Source organism: Phacochoerus africanus, chromosome X (genome assembly GCF_016906955.1).
Source record: "Phacochoerus africanus isolate WHEZ1 chromosome X, ROS_Pafr_v1, whole genome shotgun sequence".
Lineage (NCBI taxonomy): Eukaryota > Metazoa > Chordata > Mammalia > Artiodactyla > Suidae > Phacochoerus > Phacochoerus africanus.
Window position 1 is genome coordinate 60,345,534 of NC_062560.1, and position 19,449 is coordinate 60,364,982.

At 44.2% G+C, this 19,449-nt stretch overlaps 1 protein-coding gene across 4 annotated transcripts in view; it reads left to right on the forward strand.

Annotated features, from left to right (window-relative positions):
* The window catches only part of EDA (ectodysplasin A), a 336,815-nt gene that overhangs the window by 310,816 nt on the left and 6,550 nt on the right, over positions 1-19,449 (forward strand). For all 4 annotated transcript variants that reach the window (XM_047765045.1, XM_047765046.1, XM_047765047.1 and 1 more), the window contains exons 3-6: positions 6,122-6,145; positions 12,644-12,823; positions 15,446-15,480; positions 16,369-16,420. In XM_047765045.1, the coding sequence (XP_047621001.1) occupies positions 6,122-6,145; positions 12,644-12,823; positions 15,446-15,480; positions 16,369-16,420 (291 nt within the window). The remainder of the gene's footprint in view (positions 1-6,121; positions 6,146-12,643; positions 12,824-15,445; positions 15,481-16,368; positions 16,421-19,449) is intronic.

Sequence of the window (19,449 nt, forward strand, 5' to 3'; positions counted from 1 at the left end):
TTTGGTGACTGTGCCCGTAGTTCAGATGGTCCGTTCGGTTCTTGATCAGCTTTTCCGTACTCCAACTTACTGCTACACTCTTCTCTGCATCTGGAGATTCCTCCAGTTCGTTTGATCTTTCCCCCGAGTAGGTGACTTTCCAGGGTGTGGGATCCCTTTCTCCTCCGCAGTTCCCTTTCGGGAGCGCCCATCCCACTCGGATTCACCTTCTCTCACTCTCCTCCTTTCTCCCGTTCTGCCCAGTAATGTCACGAACTTCTTGCCGTTATTGGAGTTTAGGTTCCTCTGCCAGCGATTGGTTGCTGTTCTGTGCGAGTCATTTATTCTGTAGATGTGCTTTTTTTTGTTGTGTTGTGGGAGAGAGCGAGCGTGTCCCCCTGCTCCTCCGCCATCTTGTCCTCTCTCCCTTGTTCCTGATCTTAAAGGAAAAGCTTCTAGCTTTTCACCATTGAGTATGATGTTAGCTGTGGGCTTGTCATATATGGCCTTTATCAAGTTGAGGTAAGTTATCTCTATATACACTTTGTTGAGAGTTTTTATCATAAATGGATGTTGAATTTTGTCAAATGTTTTTTCTTCACCCATCGAGATGATCATGTGATTTGTATCCTTCACTTTGTTAACTGATTGATTTGCAAATGTTGAATCATCCTTGTATTCCTGGAATAATTCTCACTTGATCATAGTGTATATGATCTCTTTAATGTATTATTGAAGTTTGTTTGCTAATATTTTGTTGAGGATTTTTATATCTACCCACCAATGTTCATGAGGAATATTGGCCTGTAGTTTTTTTTTTTCTTGTGGCATCCGTGTATGATTTGGGTATCAGGCTAATGCTGGCCTTATAAAATGAGTTTGAAAGTCTTCCTTCCTCTTCAATTTTTCCAAAGAGTTTGAGAAGAATAGGTATTAATTCTTCCTTAAATGTTTGGTGGAATTCACCAATGAAGCCTTCCATTACTGGCCTTTTGTTTTTTGGAAAGATTTTGATTACTGATTTAATTCCTTCTAGTAATCAGTCTGTTCAGATTTTCTCTTTCATAATTATCCAGTCTTAGTACATTGTATGTTCCTAGGAATTTACACATATGTTCTAGGTTATCCAAATTGTTGGCACATTTTCATTGTCTCTTAAAATCCTTTGTATTTCTGTGATTATCAGGTGTAATATCTCCTCTCATTTCTGCATCTGGTTCTGATGCTTGGTTTATCTGTTTAGACTGTACTTTTAGCCTTTTAATGTGCTCTGTAATTTTCGGGTGAAAGCAAGACATGATGTACTGGGTAATAGTAACTGAGGTATGTAGGCCAGTAGTGTACCATTTTATGTTTATCTAAGTAGAGGATAGGGTGTGTTTATTGTTTGCTGTAGCTGTGGTATCAGGCTAATTGTCTCCATTGTTCTCTCTTTAGTCTCTTCATGCTGTCTTCATGAGTGTCCCTAGAAACTTCTTAAGTATGATCTGAGACTTGCAGTGTTTTTAGCTGTAATCCTCTATTATTATACAGGAGTCCTTTTAATGGTGTGATAAAGCATGAGTAGAGCAAAAGCATTCATTACTCCTATGATTGGGTCTCAATCTTTTAGTGTGCCTGAATTGGGTATTTCCTATCCCCAGCTCAGTTAGGCTCTGGTAAAACCCCAGTCAGACTCTGATAAAAGTTTTCCTTAGGAGTTCCTGCTGTGACACAGTGGGTTAATGATCTGGCTTGCCTCTGTGGAGGCACTGGTTTGATCCCCGGCCTGGCACAGTGGGTTAAGGATACCAAGTTGCAACAGCTGTGGCTCAGATTTGATCCCTGGCCCAGGAACATCCATATGCCACAGGTGTGGCTGAAAAAAAGCATTTTAAAAAGTTTTCCTTGAGGGCAGGCCTTGTTAAAGAGATTAGAGAGGTCCAGATATATTTCCAAATGGCTCTTTTTCCTCTCCTTTTTCTAAAAGGACAAGGATTTTTCTCCAATCTTCACAGTGATAACTTGGTAGTGCTCTTGAAGGTAAAACTCATGAAAGTATGAAGACCCCCCCAAGACTGGGTCCACTTGGAATTTTTAGCCCTTGAGCTAGTCCATACCAAGCATCTAGCAATCTTTTGATTACAGTTTTAAAGTGTTCTTACTGATACAGTCTTCAGCTGCAGGTTTCTACTCCTAGTGAGCTGTGATTCTCCATATCCACCTGTCTGTCTCCATCTTTCAGAAGAACAGTTTGCCTTGTGACCTCAATTTTCTGATGAAGTTTGTTCAGCTTTTTTTTTTATTATTATTATCAGTATGGGAGTGAAAGCTTCCAAGCTCTTGACAAGTCAAAGCAAAAAGTGGAAGTATACACATTTTTTTTTAATTCTCAAAACACATCTAGAAAAACATGAATCTTTCTGAAGTTTCAGCTTACCTGAAAATACCTACAGGCTGTGTAACTTTCTGAAATTAATTTAATCCATCTCTTTATCTATAAATAAGCATAATAATATCTTCTTTGCTGGATTGTTATAAGACCTAACTGAGTTGTGTAAAGCATCTAGCACAGTGTATAGTTCATATGTATTCAGTAAATATTAGCTTTAGTCATGATGTCATTTATCTTCATCAAAACCTTAGACCTTGAATAGAGACAAAGTGTACAAAGTATGCCCTATGGTCGTTTGTGATTGAGTCAGGACCAGAATATGGCTAGGGCTGCTGTTGGCTTCCAAGGCCCTGATGCTGTTACAGGACCCCTTTTTCTTAATGTTAGATAGCAAATAGCCTGCCCACATTGATCAAAATCTGTCAGATCTCAAAGTTAGTCCTATCAGAGCAGCCCCAGGGACTGCACAGCTGTCTGTCCTACTCTGATGTGTTTCTGGGTTTTGCCTGCAGAAAGCGTTATGGTTACACATAAGAAGATATTGGAATAATATAGAAATGTAGCCTGTTACCGTAGAAACAGACATGTGACACTGGTAATGGTCTGAGTAGGTATGAAAAATGTTCTGAAGCATATAGAAAATAAGTCAATATATCTTTAAAAGTCTAGAACTCAGCAGAGGTTACTGCTTTTGCTCCAGATCAAGATGCTCACTCATATCTAGTATGGGGTAGTTCTAGCTCCCTGATATTTTCTCTCTAGAAGACAGAAAACCACAATGGTCTCAAGCAAAAGAAATGGTAATGGCCGATATAGAGCCAGGGCTGAGGGGTCCATGTTGAAACTCACAAGAATTACTTACTGGCCATGGTGAACTATCTTAGAACAAGAAGGAACTCATACTGCTGAGATGGTGTGCTCGCTAGTACTTGTGGAAAGTGTGAAATAATCTAAGGATAATCTTGTCTATACTTTTTCATCCTCATTTTTTCCCAAGGGATATGCCAAATGTCTGCTGAGTAGATAGAAGCTCTCTGGGGGCCCTTCTGGACACATAAGAAGAAATGGAAGAAATAGTTCTGATCCACTCCCTGTTGCTCTCAGCATTCATCATACACGGTCGTTTTGGAAAATAAAGATAAAAATTTTAGTTAGCTCCTTACCTCACACCATATACCCAATCTATACCAGGTTAATTAAAGATTTAAATGTAAAAATTGAAATAATGAAAGAACTAGAAAAAAAGTTATCTATATAATGCTGGTGTATCCAAATTTAAAATGATAATATAGAAATGTAGTTACTAACATTGAAAAAGGTTATCAAGCAATTTTTATTTGATCCCATTCTGTAAGAATACATATGCATAGAAATCTTGTAAATATGTATAAAATGTTCAGAGTGGTTATTTGTGGGTAGTTTGGGGGTTTTTTTCTTGGCTGTGCCCATGGCATACAGAAGTTTCCCGGCCAGGGATCAGACCTGCACCACAGCGGTGACAACGCTGGATCTTTAACCTGCTAGGCCATCAGGGAACTTCCTGTGGGTAGGTTTTTTACAGCTATTTTTTCTTTTTGCTCCCTTTTTTAATGTATGTATGTAAACATGCATGCATTTTTGTATGTATAATGAGTAGGTATTTCTACTATAAGAATAATAGAAGTTTAAAAAAATTTTTTAACTTCCCTTTCCCTCTTTTCCCTTGTAGATTTAAGTTAAACTTCCTCCAGGAATTTTTTTTTTTTATGGCCACACCTGTGGCATATGGAAGTTCCTAGGCCTGGGGTTGAATCCAAACTTCAGGTGCAACCTGCACCTCAGCTGCGATACACCAGCTCCTTTAACCTACTGTGCCGGCTGGGGATTGAACTCACACCTCTGGTGACCCAAACCACTGCAGTCAGATTCTTAACCCACTGCGCCACAGCAGGAACTTCCCACCAGGATTTTTTTTTTCTCTCAACTAGCCCATATAGTTGTTCGATTCTCCCCTCTTTAGTGCTTCCTATTCAACTCTAAGTTCTCTGAGGATAGAGTTGTGTTTCATCATTTCCAGTGCTCCCCTTCCTAGGCATACTAAGTAAGGACTGGTTGCATGGTGATGGTCTGATTTCCTCAAAGCCTGCTTTGAAGTCTGATGTAACAATACTAACCCTTTAACCAGCTGAAATGGTCAGAAGCTTGGCCAGGGCTAACAGAGTCTGTGTATGAGGACATTGTAGCTGCAATGCTGTCATGTCACTGCTCTCAGGCTGAGCTGGCTGGTGATGGTTGATGGGGCTAGGCCTTTCTGTGTAAATCCTTCCCCAAATAGCTTTCTTGTTTAAGGTAGCTCTTCTCTGGTTGAGTTGCTGCCTCTTAGTCAGTAATATCTGCGTTGCTGTGCTTCCTTGCCAGAACCTCTATGTATATTCTCAAGAACTCTTAGTGCCATTAAAAAATAAAGGATAGAAAGTTGAGAAAGAAGACAAAGAAACTGGGAAGAGAGAAAAGGGGGAAAAAAAAAAAAGGAGGATAAGACACCCTAAGCATAGCAGATTGCTCTACCCAACCTAAAATATCCTATAATAACCTACATAATAACATGCACATAATAATACCTACTGTTGCATGTGCAATTATTTTGCCAGGAAGGTCTATACAGGCATTGCTTTTCAAGGGCCCAGTGCAAGTTCTGATGGCCACACTGGCAGTCCCCCAGGTTAGAGACTTTACTGACTTCTGATTGAGCCTACTTGGATGGAACCTCTGATAGAGCCTGCTCTTATAGGTAAAGGTCATTCCAGGTTTGTTGCCACAATTAAATGAGATGATAGAAGGAACTGTTTTATAATCTATAAAACAATTTACAAATGCTTGGTATTCTCGTGAGCTCCTGAGGGCACTGACTGGGGTTAATGTTATCCAGTAGGCTCTTCATGGGAGTTTGCAAGAGATTTTAAATACCTGTATCTAAAGAAAATCAAATCCATCTACAGAATGAAGTGAATTGAGTCCCCAGTAGGGAGAAAACATGTCTGCACGTCTGGGAGACACCTACACTGTGTATATCTGAGGAGTGTTTATCACCTAAGCATATGACAAAAGCCTTGGGCTTTGTGAGTGCCCTCCATTGATTAGAATTGTTTTCTTTAGAAACATCACAGAAAATGCTTGTGATTTCATTGTTGATGAAACTGTTGACAGTTCTTTTAAATTGTCTGTTAACTTATGGTAAATTACAGTGGGACTGCATGTGGCCCCCACATGAATGTATTGTGGTTGCACTGTTTTAATAACTAATCATTGAAATAACATTAAGGAAGTGACTAAAAAGTTAACTGCCACTACTGTGCTCCTTCCATGAAAATGACCCCTTTTTCCTTCCAGCTTCAATGCTTGAGACTTCACATCATTTCCTGACCTGAATGCGTGACTCTTCAATCTCAGGACTCGCATAATTAGCAGAATGCCGTCCTAAGGTTGTTGAGTTCTGCGTTTCTGGGCATTTCATCTTTATGGCAAAGTACCTGTTCCCTCACTCCAAAGACTAAGCTTGAAAGATTTTTCTCCCTAGGAAAGAATCATCCTTGTAACTTTACTGTTACAATAGTCAGAGACAGTTTGGGCAAGTCTGATAGTTGGGAGATACCTTGCCAATGACCAGACCCTAGGCATAGGGCTCCCTCAAATCTGCAGTGTCTTGATGGTTCCTCCTGTGACTGTCTTGGAGAATAAACTTTCTGTTCATTTCCAGTGAGTTAATTTTCCATTTTCTCTTTTTAACAGGTCCAGTTAAAAACAAGAAAAAGGGTAAGTTAAGCTCCTGATTTGATAAAATTGCTATCATGTCATGTCTTTTCTAAAATTAGAAGGAAAGGAGTTCCTGTCATGGCTCAGCAGAAACGAATCTGACTAGCATCCATGAGGACTCAGGTTCAATCCCTGGCCTTGCTCAATGGGTTAAGGATCCAGCATTGCCGTGAGCTGTGGTGTAGGTCACAGACATGGATCAGATCCCGTGTTGCTGTGGCTGTGATGTAGGCCACCAGCTGCAGCTCCAATTTGACCCCTAACCTGGGAACTTCCATATGCCACAGGTGCGGCCCTAAAAAGACAAAAAATAAAATAAAGAAAATAAAGAAGAAAAAAAATCAAGGGAGTAGGATTTTTATATTCTTTTAGTGCTGGTTGCCCATTATTTTATTTGCTCATATGTGATCTTCTTGAATAAGATATATATGTGTGTGTGTATAATATATATATAGTATACAAATAAGACATATATATAATATATGTAGTATACACATATACATATATGTAATTTTTCAAAAGAATAAGATATATATAGTATATATACTATATAAGATATATATAGTATATATACTACATAAGAGATATATATAGTATACACATATACATATATATAATTTTTCAGTGATGATCTATGAAAGATAGAATTGCTTCCTAGCAACATATGAAAATTGCTTTTGTTTTTCTTTCTTGCCTCCTCTTTCATACAGTTCATTTTACATCTCTTTCCTTCATTCTTCCTTACTCTTTTCCCTGACCTTCTCCTTTCTTTCTCCTTTTATTTCCATCCTTTATCAAATCAGTGACCTTAGAAGTCCTTAGACAGCTGGTAAACAGCTAGGTTTACTACCTCCCAAGAGATATCAGTACCCTATTTCTTGGCCTAAAAGTTATCCCCATCCTATTTCTCAGATAGTCAGGGAGGTATTTCTTGCTCTGGAGTTTCAATATCATTTTCTCTGTGGTGGAAAAACTAAGCTGTAGTAGTACCCTGATCTTTGATTCTTTTCCAAGAAGGTTCTTGTTGAGCAGATCTCTTATGTCATTGTTAGGCCTATAGATCTCCAGGGTACTTGCAATAGGAATGGCCCACGAGCTTTGATGGGTGCTTGCTTACTTGAAGAGGAGAACTCGAAGAAAGAACAGGTTCCAAAAGTCAGGACCAGGCAATATAGTCCATTCCACAGGATAAAAAGAACCAACCAGCGAGTTCCCATCGTGGCGTAGTGGTTAACGAATCCGACTAGGAACCATGAGGTTGCGGGTTCGGTCCCTGCCCTTGCTCAGTGGGTTAACGGTCTGGCGTTGCCATGAGCTGTGGTGTAGGTTGCAGTCACGGCTCGGATCCCGCGTTGCTGTGGCTCTGGTGTAGGCCGGTGGCTGCAGCTCCGATTCGACCCCTAGCCTGGGAACCTCCAATATGCCGCAGGAGCAGCCCAAAGAAATAGCAAAAAGACAAAAAAAAAAAAAAAAAGAACCAACCATGAAACCAGTTTTAAGTCCCTATCTGTTTCTGTGTTCTGACCTGGGAGGAAAATAGAGTGGAGTTAATGATTTTTTTTTCACTAAAATGCTTTAAGTGAAATTATTCTGTCCGGTAACATTTCTGGAGCTTTATAGAGTTGATTAGCAACCCCAGACTAGGCACACAAGACTGGCTTCAGCCAGCATTTGCCGCTTCTCTGAGCAATAGGGTAGTCTGGTGGCTTGAGGTGCCCGGGACCACACGGGAAACCTGTATCCCTGTTGTAAAGAAGCTGAGGAATGGACTGGCCCCTGAGGACCTGAGCTGAGTAAAATTGGAAAACAGAGAACTAGAGTCAGTGGGGAAGCCTTTCTTTGTGGGGCCTGGGCACTAACTGTGCTAGTCTGTCTTCAGAAAGTATATTTGACTTTCAAGCATGTCGTTTTTCATTCTTGTCACATCCCTTTAAGACAGAAATTTTAACCAACCTGGAAAACTCCCCTGGCCTGGACAAGGATAGCCTCTGCCCCTAACGTAAGCCCAGGGATGACTTTCTTTCCTAGTAGGTAGACTTGAGGACACTTTCTAATTAGAGCTACTAGGTTTTTTTCCCCACTTGTTCATTCACTAGACAGTGAATAAGCATCTTGTATTTGTCAGGAATAGAGATACAGAGATGAAAAAAATGGCTCCTGCCCTCCAAAATCTCCCAGTGTCACTGGAATCATGGATGCAGTATAGTATTTTAAAAATGCTCTGATCAAAGCATGCACAGGGTGCTGAGAGAGCACAGAGAAGGAGCAAGTAATTCTCCCTGAGGAAGTGAGGGACCACATCTCTGATAAAACATAATCTGACTTGGGCTTTGAAGAATGAGGGTAAAAGGGGAAGGACATTTCAGTGACAAGAACAGTATAATGAACCCTCCCAGAGACATGAAAGACATAGCATATCTGGGGGAACAGCAAGTAGGCTAGTGATTTACCAAGATACAGGGCATGTGTGCAGTGGGGAGCAGCACCCAGTTGCAGTGTCATCTGAGGGGTGAGCACTGAGGGGACACACGTGCTGGTGGTAATAGAAGGAAGTTATCTGAGCTTGAAGCTCTGGATTTACCAAATCCAGAGATTCCAGTTCCTTTAGCAGTGACTCGGATGGCTGCCCGGCACTGCTACCTTGTATGTGGGCCATTATTGGGAGGAGAATGCATGGAAGCCTTAAACATTTGCCTTGGCCAAATGTGATTTAGAAGGCATTTAATACAGATTTCCTTGGACACAGTGCATAGGTACATGCCTGAAGTGGTAAATTGAGTTGTTCATTTAATTTCCATCCTTTAATGGAATTCGCTCCCCAAACATTCTCCCTCTCTCCATCCCTCCCCCACTTCTACTCACCCTTCCTGCCCCCCCACACACACTTTTAGTTGTTCTGTCAACAATTTGAGCTTCACTAAAAGAATGTGTGTCTCCTTTCATCTAAGACTATACAAGGTAACTTGATAAGTACAAGTCTCTAGCCATTTGAATCATGAAGTGCTCTGTTAAAGTAAGGAAATCTGGAGAAGAAATTCAGTTCTTCAGAATCATCCTCCTGGTCCAGGGGTCATTTTGTGCCTGCTCCTTCCTGGGCCAACTTTCTGTAAGGAGGTGTCGATGAGAAGCACACTTGCCTAAACCTGGTTGCAGAGGAGCAAAGAAAACCACCTTCAGAACTGGATCCCAGCAGGAGGTTTTTCCCAAATGCCTTCTAACATTTTCACAAGTGAACATTCTCTGTTTACACTGAAACTATTATTGTCTTTGACTGGAGGCGTTTCTGGCCGTAATTCTTCCACAATTACATTAACCATTACAGGAGACTCACTATCTTGACACTGAAGTTTGTACTACCCACAGAACCCTCTCTAGCTCAAAACTCACTGTTAGGCCTGGACATTCTGGGACATAGAATCCCGTCCCCTGTGTCTGTGTCACTCAGAGAAGAGTGCAAGAGAAGCAGACAAAAAAATTTGGAGTTTCCGTCATGGCTCAGTGGAGACGAATCCGACTAGAAATCATGAGGTTGTGGGTTCAATCCATGGCCTCACTCAGTGGGTTGGGGATCTGGCGTTGCTATGAGCTGTGGTGTAGGCCAGCAGCTACAGCTCCAATTTGACCCCTGGCCTGGGAACCTCCATGTGCCGCGGGTGTGGCCCTAGAGAGCAAAGGAAAAAGAAAAAATAATAATAATAAAATTTTTTTAAAAAATTGGAAGTTCCCGTCATGGCTCAGTGGTTAACAAATCCGACTAGGAACCATGAGGGTTCAGTCCATGGCCTCACTCAGTGGGTTAAGGATCTGGCGTTGCCATGAGCTGTGGTGTAGGTCAAAGAGGTGGCTCGGATCCCGTGTTGCTGTGGCTGTGGTGTAGGCCAGAGACTACAGCTCTGATTAGACCCCTAGCCTGGGAAACTCCATGTGCCGCAGGTGCAGCCCTAGAAAAGACACCCCCCCAAAAAAAAAATCGACTGCTTTCACAGCAAGCAGAAGTTCCTAGGCCAGGGATCGAACCCGCACCACAGCAGTGATAACGTCCTTAAGCACAAGGCCACCAGGGAACTCCAAGAAGCAGACTTTATAACCAGGCTAGGGAAATTTCTTGACTGCCGGGAGTCAGCCAGTCCTCCTTATGGAACTTCAGTCTTGGGAGGAAACTTAGAGAAATCATTGAGGCCAAGCTCCTTGTTTCACTGATGGAGAAACTAAGGCTTGGGGAGAGGAAGGGATTTGCCCAAAGTATGCGTCTGTGGCAGAACTGAGGCTTACAGCCTTATCTCCTGACTACAGATTCCCTGTTCTTTCCACTACACTAACTAGAATTGAAACTTGGGTGCTGAGTAAGCCTGACTTGGAAGCTGCCCAAATCTGAAGGGAGATGGCTTTCCTGTTCGGCATCTTAAAATTGGCTAGATCTTGAAACTGGGCAGATTCAATCTTTTTGCTGCTAAGGGCAGGGAAAATGCAGAAACTCCTCTCTCTCCCTGGGAGAGAAGCTCTCTGGGCCTTCCTTCCTTTCCTCCCTGGGGAAGGGGCCCCACAATGACCTGGTTGTTTCATTGCAAATGCAGATGCGGTTAGACATGGACAACTGGCCTCTTGAGTGGCGTTGCCATGGGGATTGGGTTTCTTAAGCATGTTATTCTTAAAGAAGGACCTGATAAATCAGGACAGGATTCACCTGCCTGAGAGTCCAGGGAGACGAGAGGCAGAGTCAGGAAGGAGGTCTTTAAGTGAGACTTGACAAGGTTATATTTAAAACAAAGAAAGTATCACAGGTGAAAACACCATGATGAAGTCTGGTGAAAGGCTCCCATTCCTGGGACTTCCACCAAATTGTGAAAAGACAGTGAAGGGAGGAAGCACCCACCCACCTGTAATCACCTGCAGTGCTAGAATTGGACTGCACAGAGCATAGGACGTAAACAGGAGGAACTGGAGGTTTGGGTTCAAGACCACAGTCATGTTCAGGTAGCTACATTCTGATGGGAATATTGGGAGGATTGAATAGGAAGGCTGAGACTGCTGTGAAAGGACAGCGAGGAGGAAACGGGGAGGATCTGGTGGCTTGGTTAATAATGCATTCAAGAATAGGGCCTCTGAGGAAAGACTCTGGGAAGCCGGATTATTTCGCCTATAAAAATAGAGGTTGATGAGTGACTTAATGTCTTTGAGCATATGAGGGTTATTGTGTGTATGATGGTAACTATTCTTCTCTATCTATACAAACAATAGAATAAGAGCTTAAAGTGCCACAGGAGGGATTTCAGTTCAATATACGGAAGAACTTCCTAACCGTGAGGGGTGATAAACACTGGAACATGTTACCAAGGGAGTTTTCAGAATTTCCTTTCCCAGAGATCTTTAAAAATAGGGTTTAGAGAGGTCAGCTGAGAAAGCAAAACCTGCCTGCTGCTTCCGCCTCAGCTCAACTCTCTCTGCTCTCCACCGTCCCTTCTTCCCTTATGTTGCTTGTGTTCTCTCTCTCTCTCTCTCTCTCTCTCTCTCTCTCTCTCTCTCTCTCTCTCTCTCTCTCTCTCTCTCTCCCTCCCTCCCCCTCCCCATCTTACCCCTTTCCTGGTCACCTCTCATCTCCCAAACTCCTCCTTCCAGTCCCACCTTCTCAGATAGCACTACCTCCATCCTAAGCCCAAGTCTCTATACATCCTGACTCATAGGAAACCTTACTGGAGCTGACATTCTTCCCAAAGTTGGGCCGTCCTCTTAGCTTCCACTTCTCATCCACATCAAGTCCATCAACCTGCGCAGTAAACACTAAAGCTACACTCTTCAGCAATAGCCCAGTTCTCAGTCCTAAGTAGTGGCCCATATATCTAGGCACTTGGTAATTCTGATCCTTTCAACTCAGCAGAACTGTAACCTCCTTTTTGAAGCCTTCCCTGTAGTCTTCAACATTTTGTCCCTACCACTAATGCAGCATTTCTATCATCCTGTGACTGTGTCTGTTTCCCCACTAGACTGAGTTCCTTGAGGGCCATTATATCTTCAAACCCGGCCTGTAAATGACTGTTCATGAAAGTGGGTAGGGAATGTATGTGTGTGTGTATCATGTGTGATTAAAAACATCCACCTCTTGGAGTTCCCGTCATGGCTCAGTGGTTAACGAATTCGACTAGGAACCATGAGGTTGCGGGTTCGGTCCCTGGCCTTGCTTAGTGGGTTAAGGATCCAGCGTTGCCGTGAGCTGTGGTGTAGGTCGCAGACGCAGCTCAGATCCTGCGTTGCTGTGGCTGTGGTGTAGGCTGGCGGCTACAGCTCCGACTGGACCCCTAGCCTGGGAACCTCCATATGCCGTGGGAGCGGCCCTAGAAAAGGCAAAAAAAAAAAAAAAAGACAACAACAAAAAAAAAATCCACCTCTTTGAGATCAGGAACTCCCAGAGGGCTGACTTTGTGTTGTTAGAAGTCCATAGAACTCCTAACAGTACATTCTCAGCCAATAACTGCAAATATAATACTGAGTCTTGTCTTTCAGGAAAGAAGGCAGGACCTCCAGGGCCCAATGGCCCCCCAGGACCTCCAGGACCTCCAGGACCCCAAGGACCCCCAGGGATTCCAGGGATTCCTGGCATTCCAGGAACCACTGTTATGGGACCACCGGGCCCTCCAGGTCCTCCAGGTCCTCAAGGACCCCCTGGTCTCCAGGGACCTTCTGGTGAGTTCTTCCATCTCCCCACCCTCCTAGGGCCCTTTAAAACTTCTCTAATAGATCAGGAGTACATGATACCAAGAGCAGTTCCTTTTTTTAAATGATTTTTATTTTCTCCATTATAGCTGGTTTACAGTGTTCTGTCAATTTCTACTGTACAGCAAAGTGACACAGTCACACATATATATGTATATATATGTATGTATATATATATACATACATATATATACATACATATATATATATATATATATGTGTGTGTGTGTATTCTTCTCACGTTAGCCTCCATCATGTTCCATCACAAGTGGCTGGATATAGTTCCCAGTGCTATACAGCAGGATCTCATTGCTTATCCACTCCAAGTGCAATAGTTTGCTTCTATTAACCCGACTCCCAGTCCATCCCACTCCCTCCCTCTCCCTCTCAGCAACCACAAGTCTGTTCTCCAAGTCCATGAGTTTCTTTTCTGTGGAAAGGTTCATTTGTGCCATATATTAGATTGCAGATATAAGTGATATCATATGGTATTTGTCTTTCTCTTTCTGACTTATTTCACTTAGCATGAGAATCTCTAGTTCCATCCATATTGCTGCAAATGGCATTATTTTGTTCTTTTTTATGGCTGAATAGTATTCCATTGTGTATATATATACCACATCTTCTTAATCCATTCATCTGTCTCTAAAATATACAAACAACCTATACAACTCAACAGCAAAAAAAAAAGAAAAACCTAATTGAAAAATGGGCAAAAGACTTGAATAGACATGTCTCCAAAGAAGATATACAGACGGCCAACAGGCACATGAAAAAATTGCTCAACATCACTAATTATTAGAGAAATGCAAATCAAAACTACTACAAGGTACCACCTCACACCAGTCAGAATGGCCATCATTAATAAGTCCACAAATAAATGCTGGAGAGGGTGTGGAGAAAAGGGAACCCTCCTGCACTGTTGGTTGGAATGTAAATTGGTACAGCCACTATGGAAAACAGTATACAGGTACCTCAGAAAACTAAATATAGAACTGCCATATGACCCAGCACTCCCAGTCCTGGGCATATATCTGGACATAACTTTCATTGAAAAAAAATACATGCCACCCCTGTGTTCATTGCAGCTCTATTCACAATAGCCAAGACATGGAAACAACCTAGATGTCCATCGACAGATGAATGGATTAAGATGTATATATACACCAAAAGCAGCTTCAAATTGTAGTGTACACTGGCGTGCAATAAGAAATGCATGTCTCCCAGCTCAGTGGAGAGCTAGGAACTAAACAAGCCAGTAGGGCCTGTCCTGCTCTAACTTCTTATTTGTACCAGCCTGTCAAGGATGGATCACCCATTCCTGACCTATCTCAGCCTTTCCATCACAAGCCCCACCCCCACTCCCCCCAACCCTACCCAACCCCCAATAACTCTAGGCCTCCCTATAGGGGACCAGTAAACTCATATGAGCCAGAGACAGGGGCTGTAAGTGTTGACTGGAGTTCCCATGGGGGATGGATTTGGTATGCTCTGGTCCTAGCATCCAGCTTCACATACTGATGTTTGATTGGATATATGCTATGGGGATTGGACAGAATGACAAGCCCTTAAGCCGTATCATCCCATAACCTCAGAAATGCCTATCCCATAGAGGTACACAAATAGTCACTGACGGTCAAGGAGTTGGAAACTTATGAGTCACTCAGGCTGTGGAGGAAGCTGACACAGGAACCAAGACCATCCTGTCAAGGCACCAAGTGCTTCTCACACTACATCCTTCCCCTACCACATTTCCCATTCGAATAGCATTTAATCTCTTTGCATCTTTCCCCTGGGGCCCAGAAGGGCATCCAAAAGGTCTAGATGCAGATCCAAACCTGCCTAATCGGAGATGACAGGCATCAGATTGCCTGGCTTTAGGTCAGTTGTTACTTCCTTCTCCTGCCCCACTTTTGTATCTTGAGGCTTTAAAGAAATGGACTCTTTGTACTGATTTCTCTAGGTCCAAGAGTAAGGCCACAGGACTCAGAGTCTTTGACTCATAGTTCAAGCAGGGCTAATAAGTGTCACTGTGGCCCCAAGAGACAGAGTTAGGTTTTTTCCCCCATCCAATCTTTCTACAAATATTACTTGTGGAATATTATTTGCACTTTTTATGTGTAAGAGGTATAGTGATAAGTGGTCCCTGTTCTTGGGGAATTTATGTCCTAGAGGAGGAGAGAGACAATAAAAGAAGCAAGATATTTACAAATGGCAATGCACTCTACAAAGAAAATTAATAGAAAGGGAGCAAAAGGCTGAAGAAGCAGACACCGGCATCTCGGGGTCATGTGGCAGGGACACACTCTCATCTGTCTCCATGGATGCTCTGTGGCATTTGCCTCAGGCCAGCATTGGCGAGAGGCCAGTTTCCCTGCTGTGAGCTGGGCCCACTGAAGAGGCAGGTCAGGGACCAGTAAGAGAAGGAATGGGTATCTTCTCCCACCCCAGTGCCCCGCATTGAACCCTGGAGAATAAGGCTCAGATGAGGCTTGGCTACAGGGAGCAAAGCTCAGTGCCACTGGCTGCCAAGGCAAGAAGAAAAGGAAGTAGAAAGAGAGCACCCTCTGACTGGCCTGTCCTATTTTGCAGGTGCTGCTGATAAAGCTGGAACTCGAGAAAACCAGGTTGGCTGGGAATTGCTCTCTTACTGGGGAGGAGGCCACAGGCTAGAGCTTTGAGTTTGCTCCCTATTCAACTTGCTGAGGAGACCCTGGAGGTTCTGAGGCTTTTCACTCACAGCCCCTTCCCATCTCCATGAATAGAAAAGCTTTGCCCCAGGGCCTGCCTTCAGCTAAGGGAACTGAGTTTGGCCCTGGCCAGTTTTCCCCATTCCCCAGGAGATAGAGGATCACCAGAGCCAAGCTCAATAGTCAGCCAACCTGAGCTGCCAGTCAGGCCTATTCACCTGGGCCTCTACCTCCCCGGCCACCCCCAACACCTTGTTGGCACTCAGACCACCTGGCATCAGGAGCTTGGAGGTTTAAGATCATGTCCTTGAAAATCAGCCAGTCAGGTCTGGCCCAGCCTGGACCTTTGCCTTAATGACCTGAAGGGCTCCTCCCTAGCTTCCTAATCCCTCTCTATTGGCCGCCTCCACTTGTCTTATCTCAGCCGCCCTTACTACAGCTGTTTGGCCGCAGTGACCAATCTACACAGCTGCACAGTGCTGGATGGCTTGCAGGGCATTTTATATCCTTCACCTCAGTTGATCTTCAGACATCCCTATGAGAGAGGCCAGGCCAAGATTCTTATAATCCCCATTTCACAGTTATGGAAATGAGGCTCAGAGGCGTTAACATTTGGCTGAGGTCACATAGCTGGGAAGTGGCAGAGCCACAAAATCCTATTACCCTCTAGTAGAAATGTGGCCACTCTAATCCCAAGACAGGGGAGAGGATCAGAACTGGGATACAAATGAAGACTAAAAACCAGAGGTGGGATCCTGGCAACTGGTGACTGGGCAAGCAGCCATTTCTCACAGTGACTACTCTCTGTCCTTCTCATCCTCCCAGCCGGCCGTGGTGCATCTACAGGGCCAAGGGTCAGCCATCCAAGTCAAGAATGGTAAGAGTCAAAGTAGGCTCTCTGCCTAAGAGGAGGTTCTCCCCTCCCTTACCCCAGTCTTCAAATAACCACCCAGCCTAGTTCCTCCCAGGCTCCTGAGCGAGGTACCCTTGGCACCAGAGGCCATTCTCTACTCCATTTTGCCCTCTGCTGGCTGTCCTGAGTAATTGCTTGTCCCAAGACCAGTTACTACACCCAAATTGCATTTAGAACCACTGGTGAGGAAGGTGAAAGGGACTTGAGACATTGTCTAGACCAGGGATTCTTGGGAGATGGGGAGATGAAGGTTAAATTAGGGTCACCCTTGGTGATATATGTAGTCTGGTCAACATTTTCACAATACAAAATAGAGAAAATAGAACTGCATAAAATTGAATCTTCTTGTCTGATGGGTCTACACAGAAAATGGGTGGAAGAGGCATTTCTCTCAGGGAAGTGGGGGTCATGTTAGACTCACCAGGGAGTATGAGACGCTAGTGTCTATAAAAAGGGGGGATGGGTTGAAGGAGGTTAGAAATACTAATTTAGTGTAATCCCTTCATTTAAAAGGTAGGGAGGAAGTTCCCATGTGGTGCATTAGGTTAAGGATCTGGCATTGCTGCAGCTGTGGCACAGGTCACAACTGTGGTGCGGGTTTAATCCCTGCCCCAGGAACTTCCACATGCCATGGGCACAGTCAAAAAAATTTTAAAAATTAAAAAAATAAAATGTGGGGAAACAGTGCCAGAGAGATTCGATAATACCATACTAAATCTACTGCCTTGGAGTTCCCTTGTGGCACAGCGGGTTATTAAGTCATTGTCACTGCAGCTGCCCAGGTTGCTGCTGTGGCATAGGTTCAGTCCTTGGCCCAGAAATTTCCACATGCTGCAGGCACAGCCAAAAATAAAAATAAAATAAATCTAGTGCCTTTTATTTGCTTGGTGCTTTAGGGTTTTCAACATGCTTTCTTTGTCTTTGATTTGACTTGACCCTCATGACAAAGGTAGGCATTAGCTCCTTTCTATAGAGACAGAAACTGAAGCTCAGCGAGGTTAACTGGCCCAAGATTTCCATTGAATGTAGGAGCTGGGACTCAAAACTCTGTCCATCAGACTCTTTCTACTGCACTATGCTACTTCAGAGATATGTGTGTATACTCCACTGAATGATTAGCTTCATTTTCCTCCCCAAAGAGACATGAACATTCATTAAAGAACAGCACTTTGAAATAATGTCCAGTCCCCAGGGTGCACAAAGCCTAAAATGCATGAACCCCCAGGAGCCTCGGGAAGCAGCAAGCCAGCCAAGATGCCAGATGCTTGCAGAGCTTGGGAGTAGAAGGGAGGGGCTGTGAGTACAGAAACAGTAAATGAAGGTTAAGAAATCTGTTGCATGGGGACAGCTTTTCAAGCCCCAGTCAGTCCTGAACTGGTAGTGCTCCGCTTCCTTAATGACTGGGTTTGGCTACATCCTGGACTACCACCTGGACCCCTGATTTAATCGCCTCAGAAATAGAAGTAGGAACAGGATGGCACAATCACCCAAATAGTCCTGCTGGGACGAGGTGCCTTGTCCCCCAGGGCCCTGGAAGGGCAGTGATCACTATCTGTCCAGGGAAGAGTGAGACAGATGGGAAAGACATTTGTTTAGGTGTCTAGGTGGGTGGCCTTGATGTTTATTTTATGCCAGAAGCTACTGATTTTGCTCCCCCTACATAACAGGACTAGTTCCAGCCCCTCCTGGCTAATCCCCAGTTGTAGTCTATGCTGATCTTTCGTTCTACCTAAAGCAGGAGTGAGGGGGGTCAGGGATAGGAAGATATCAAGCAGAGCCATCCTCCATGAGGAGCAGAGCCAGGGCGTGTCCTCCAAACTCCCATCCCATCCACTTATCACTGAAAGGAAAGCGGGGCACCTCATCCAGAAGGCCCATTTCCTCATACCTCAAAAAGGCAGGCCTCCTGAGACCAGCCAAAGATGGACTTTTGAAACATATTTTCTCGGGAGTTCCCACTGTGGTGCAGCAGGTTAAGGATCTGACGTCTCAGTGGTGATGCAAGTTCCATCCCTGGGCCAGCACAGTAGGTTAAGGATCCAGCCTGCATCTGTGGCTTGGATTCAGCCCCTGGCCCAGGAACTTCCATATGCTGTGGGTGTGGCCAAAAATAAAAACAAAATGTATATTTTCTTGGATGAAGAATGGATAGGGTTTTGTTTTTTTGTTTGTTTTTGTTTTGTTTTGTTTTGTTTTGTTTTGTCTTGTTGTTGTTGTTGTTGTTGCTATTTCTTGGGCCGCTCCCGCGGCATATGGAGGTTCCCAGGCTAGGGGTTGAATCGGAGCTGTAGCCACCGGCCTACGCCAGAGCCACAGCAACACGGGATCCGAGCTGCGTCTGCAACCTACACCACAGCTCACGGCAACTCCGGATCGTTAACCCACTGAGCAAGGGCAGGGACCGAACCCGCAACCTCATGGTTCCTAGTCGGATTCGTTAACCACTGCACCACGACGGGAACTCCTGGTTTTGGTTTTTAGGGCTGCACCTGCGGCATATGGAGGTTCCCAGGCTAGGGGTCGAATCGGAGCTACAGCTGCCGGCGTGCACCACAGCTACAGCAACACCAGATCCCTAACCCACTGATCGAGGCCAGGGATCAAACCTGTGTTCTCATGGAGGCTAGTCAGATTCGTTTCCACTGAGCCACTACGGGAACTCCAAAAATGGATGATTTTGAGGGGAAAAGCCTGCATGGGCTCGGACTCCCTCCTCTTGTGATGGGAAAGAACATGCCCCTTGCTGCAGGATAGAAAGGAAAGCTTTTCCTCACCCTCACGTACTGGCTTCTACAGTCTAGCAAAGATGGACTGACTGCTCCTCCACCCCAAATGGGCTATTACTGAAGGACAGATGCTTTGCAGGGGTGCCTCGGCACCCAGACACCCTCACTGTCCCCTTTGCTGCCTCTAGTGTTTTGTGGCAGTCTATGTCTCACTCTCATTAAGATCCTTCTCCCCTATGGGGCCTTACTCCTGGTGATCACTAGCTA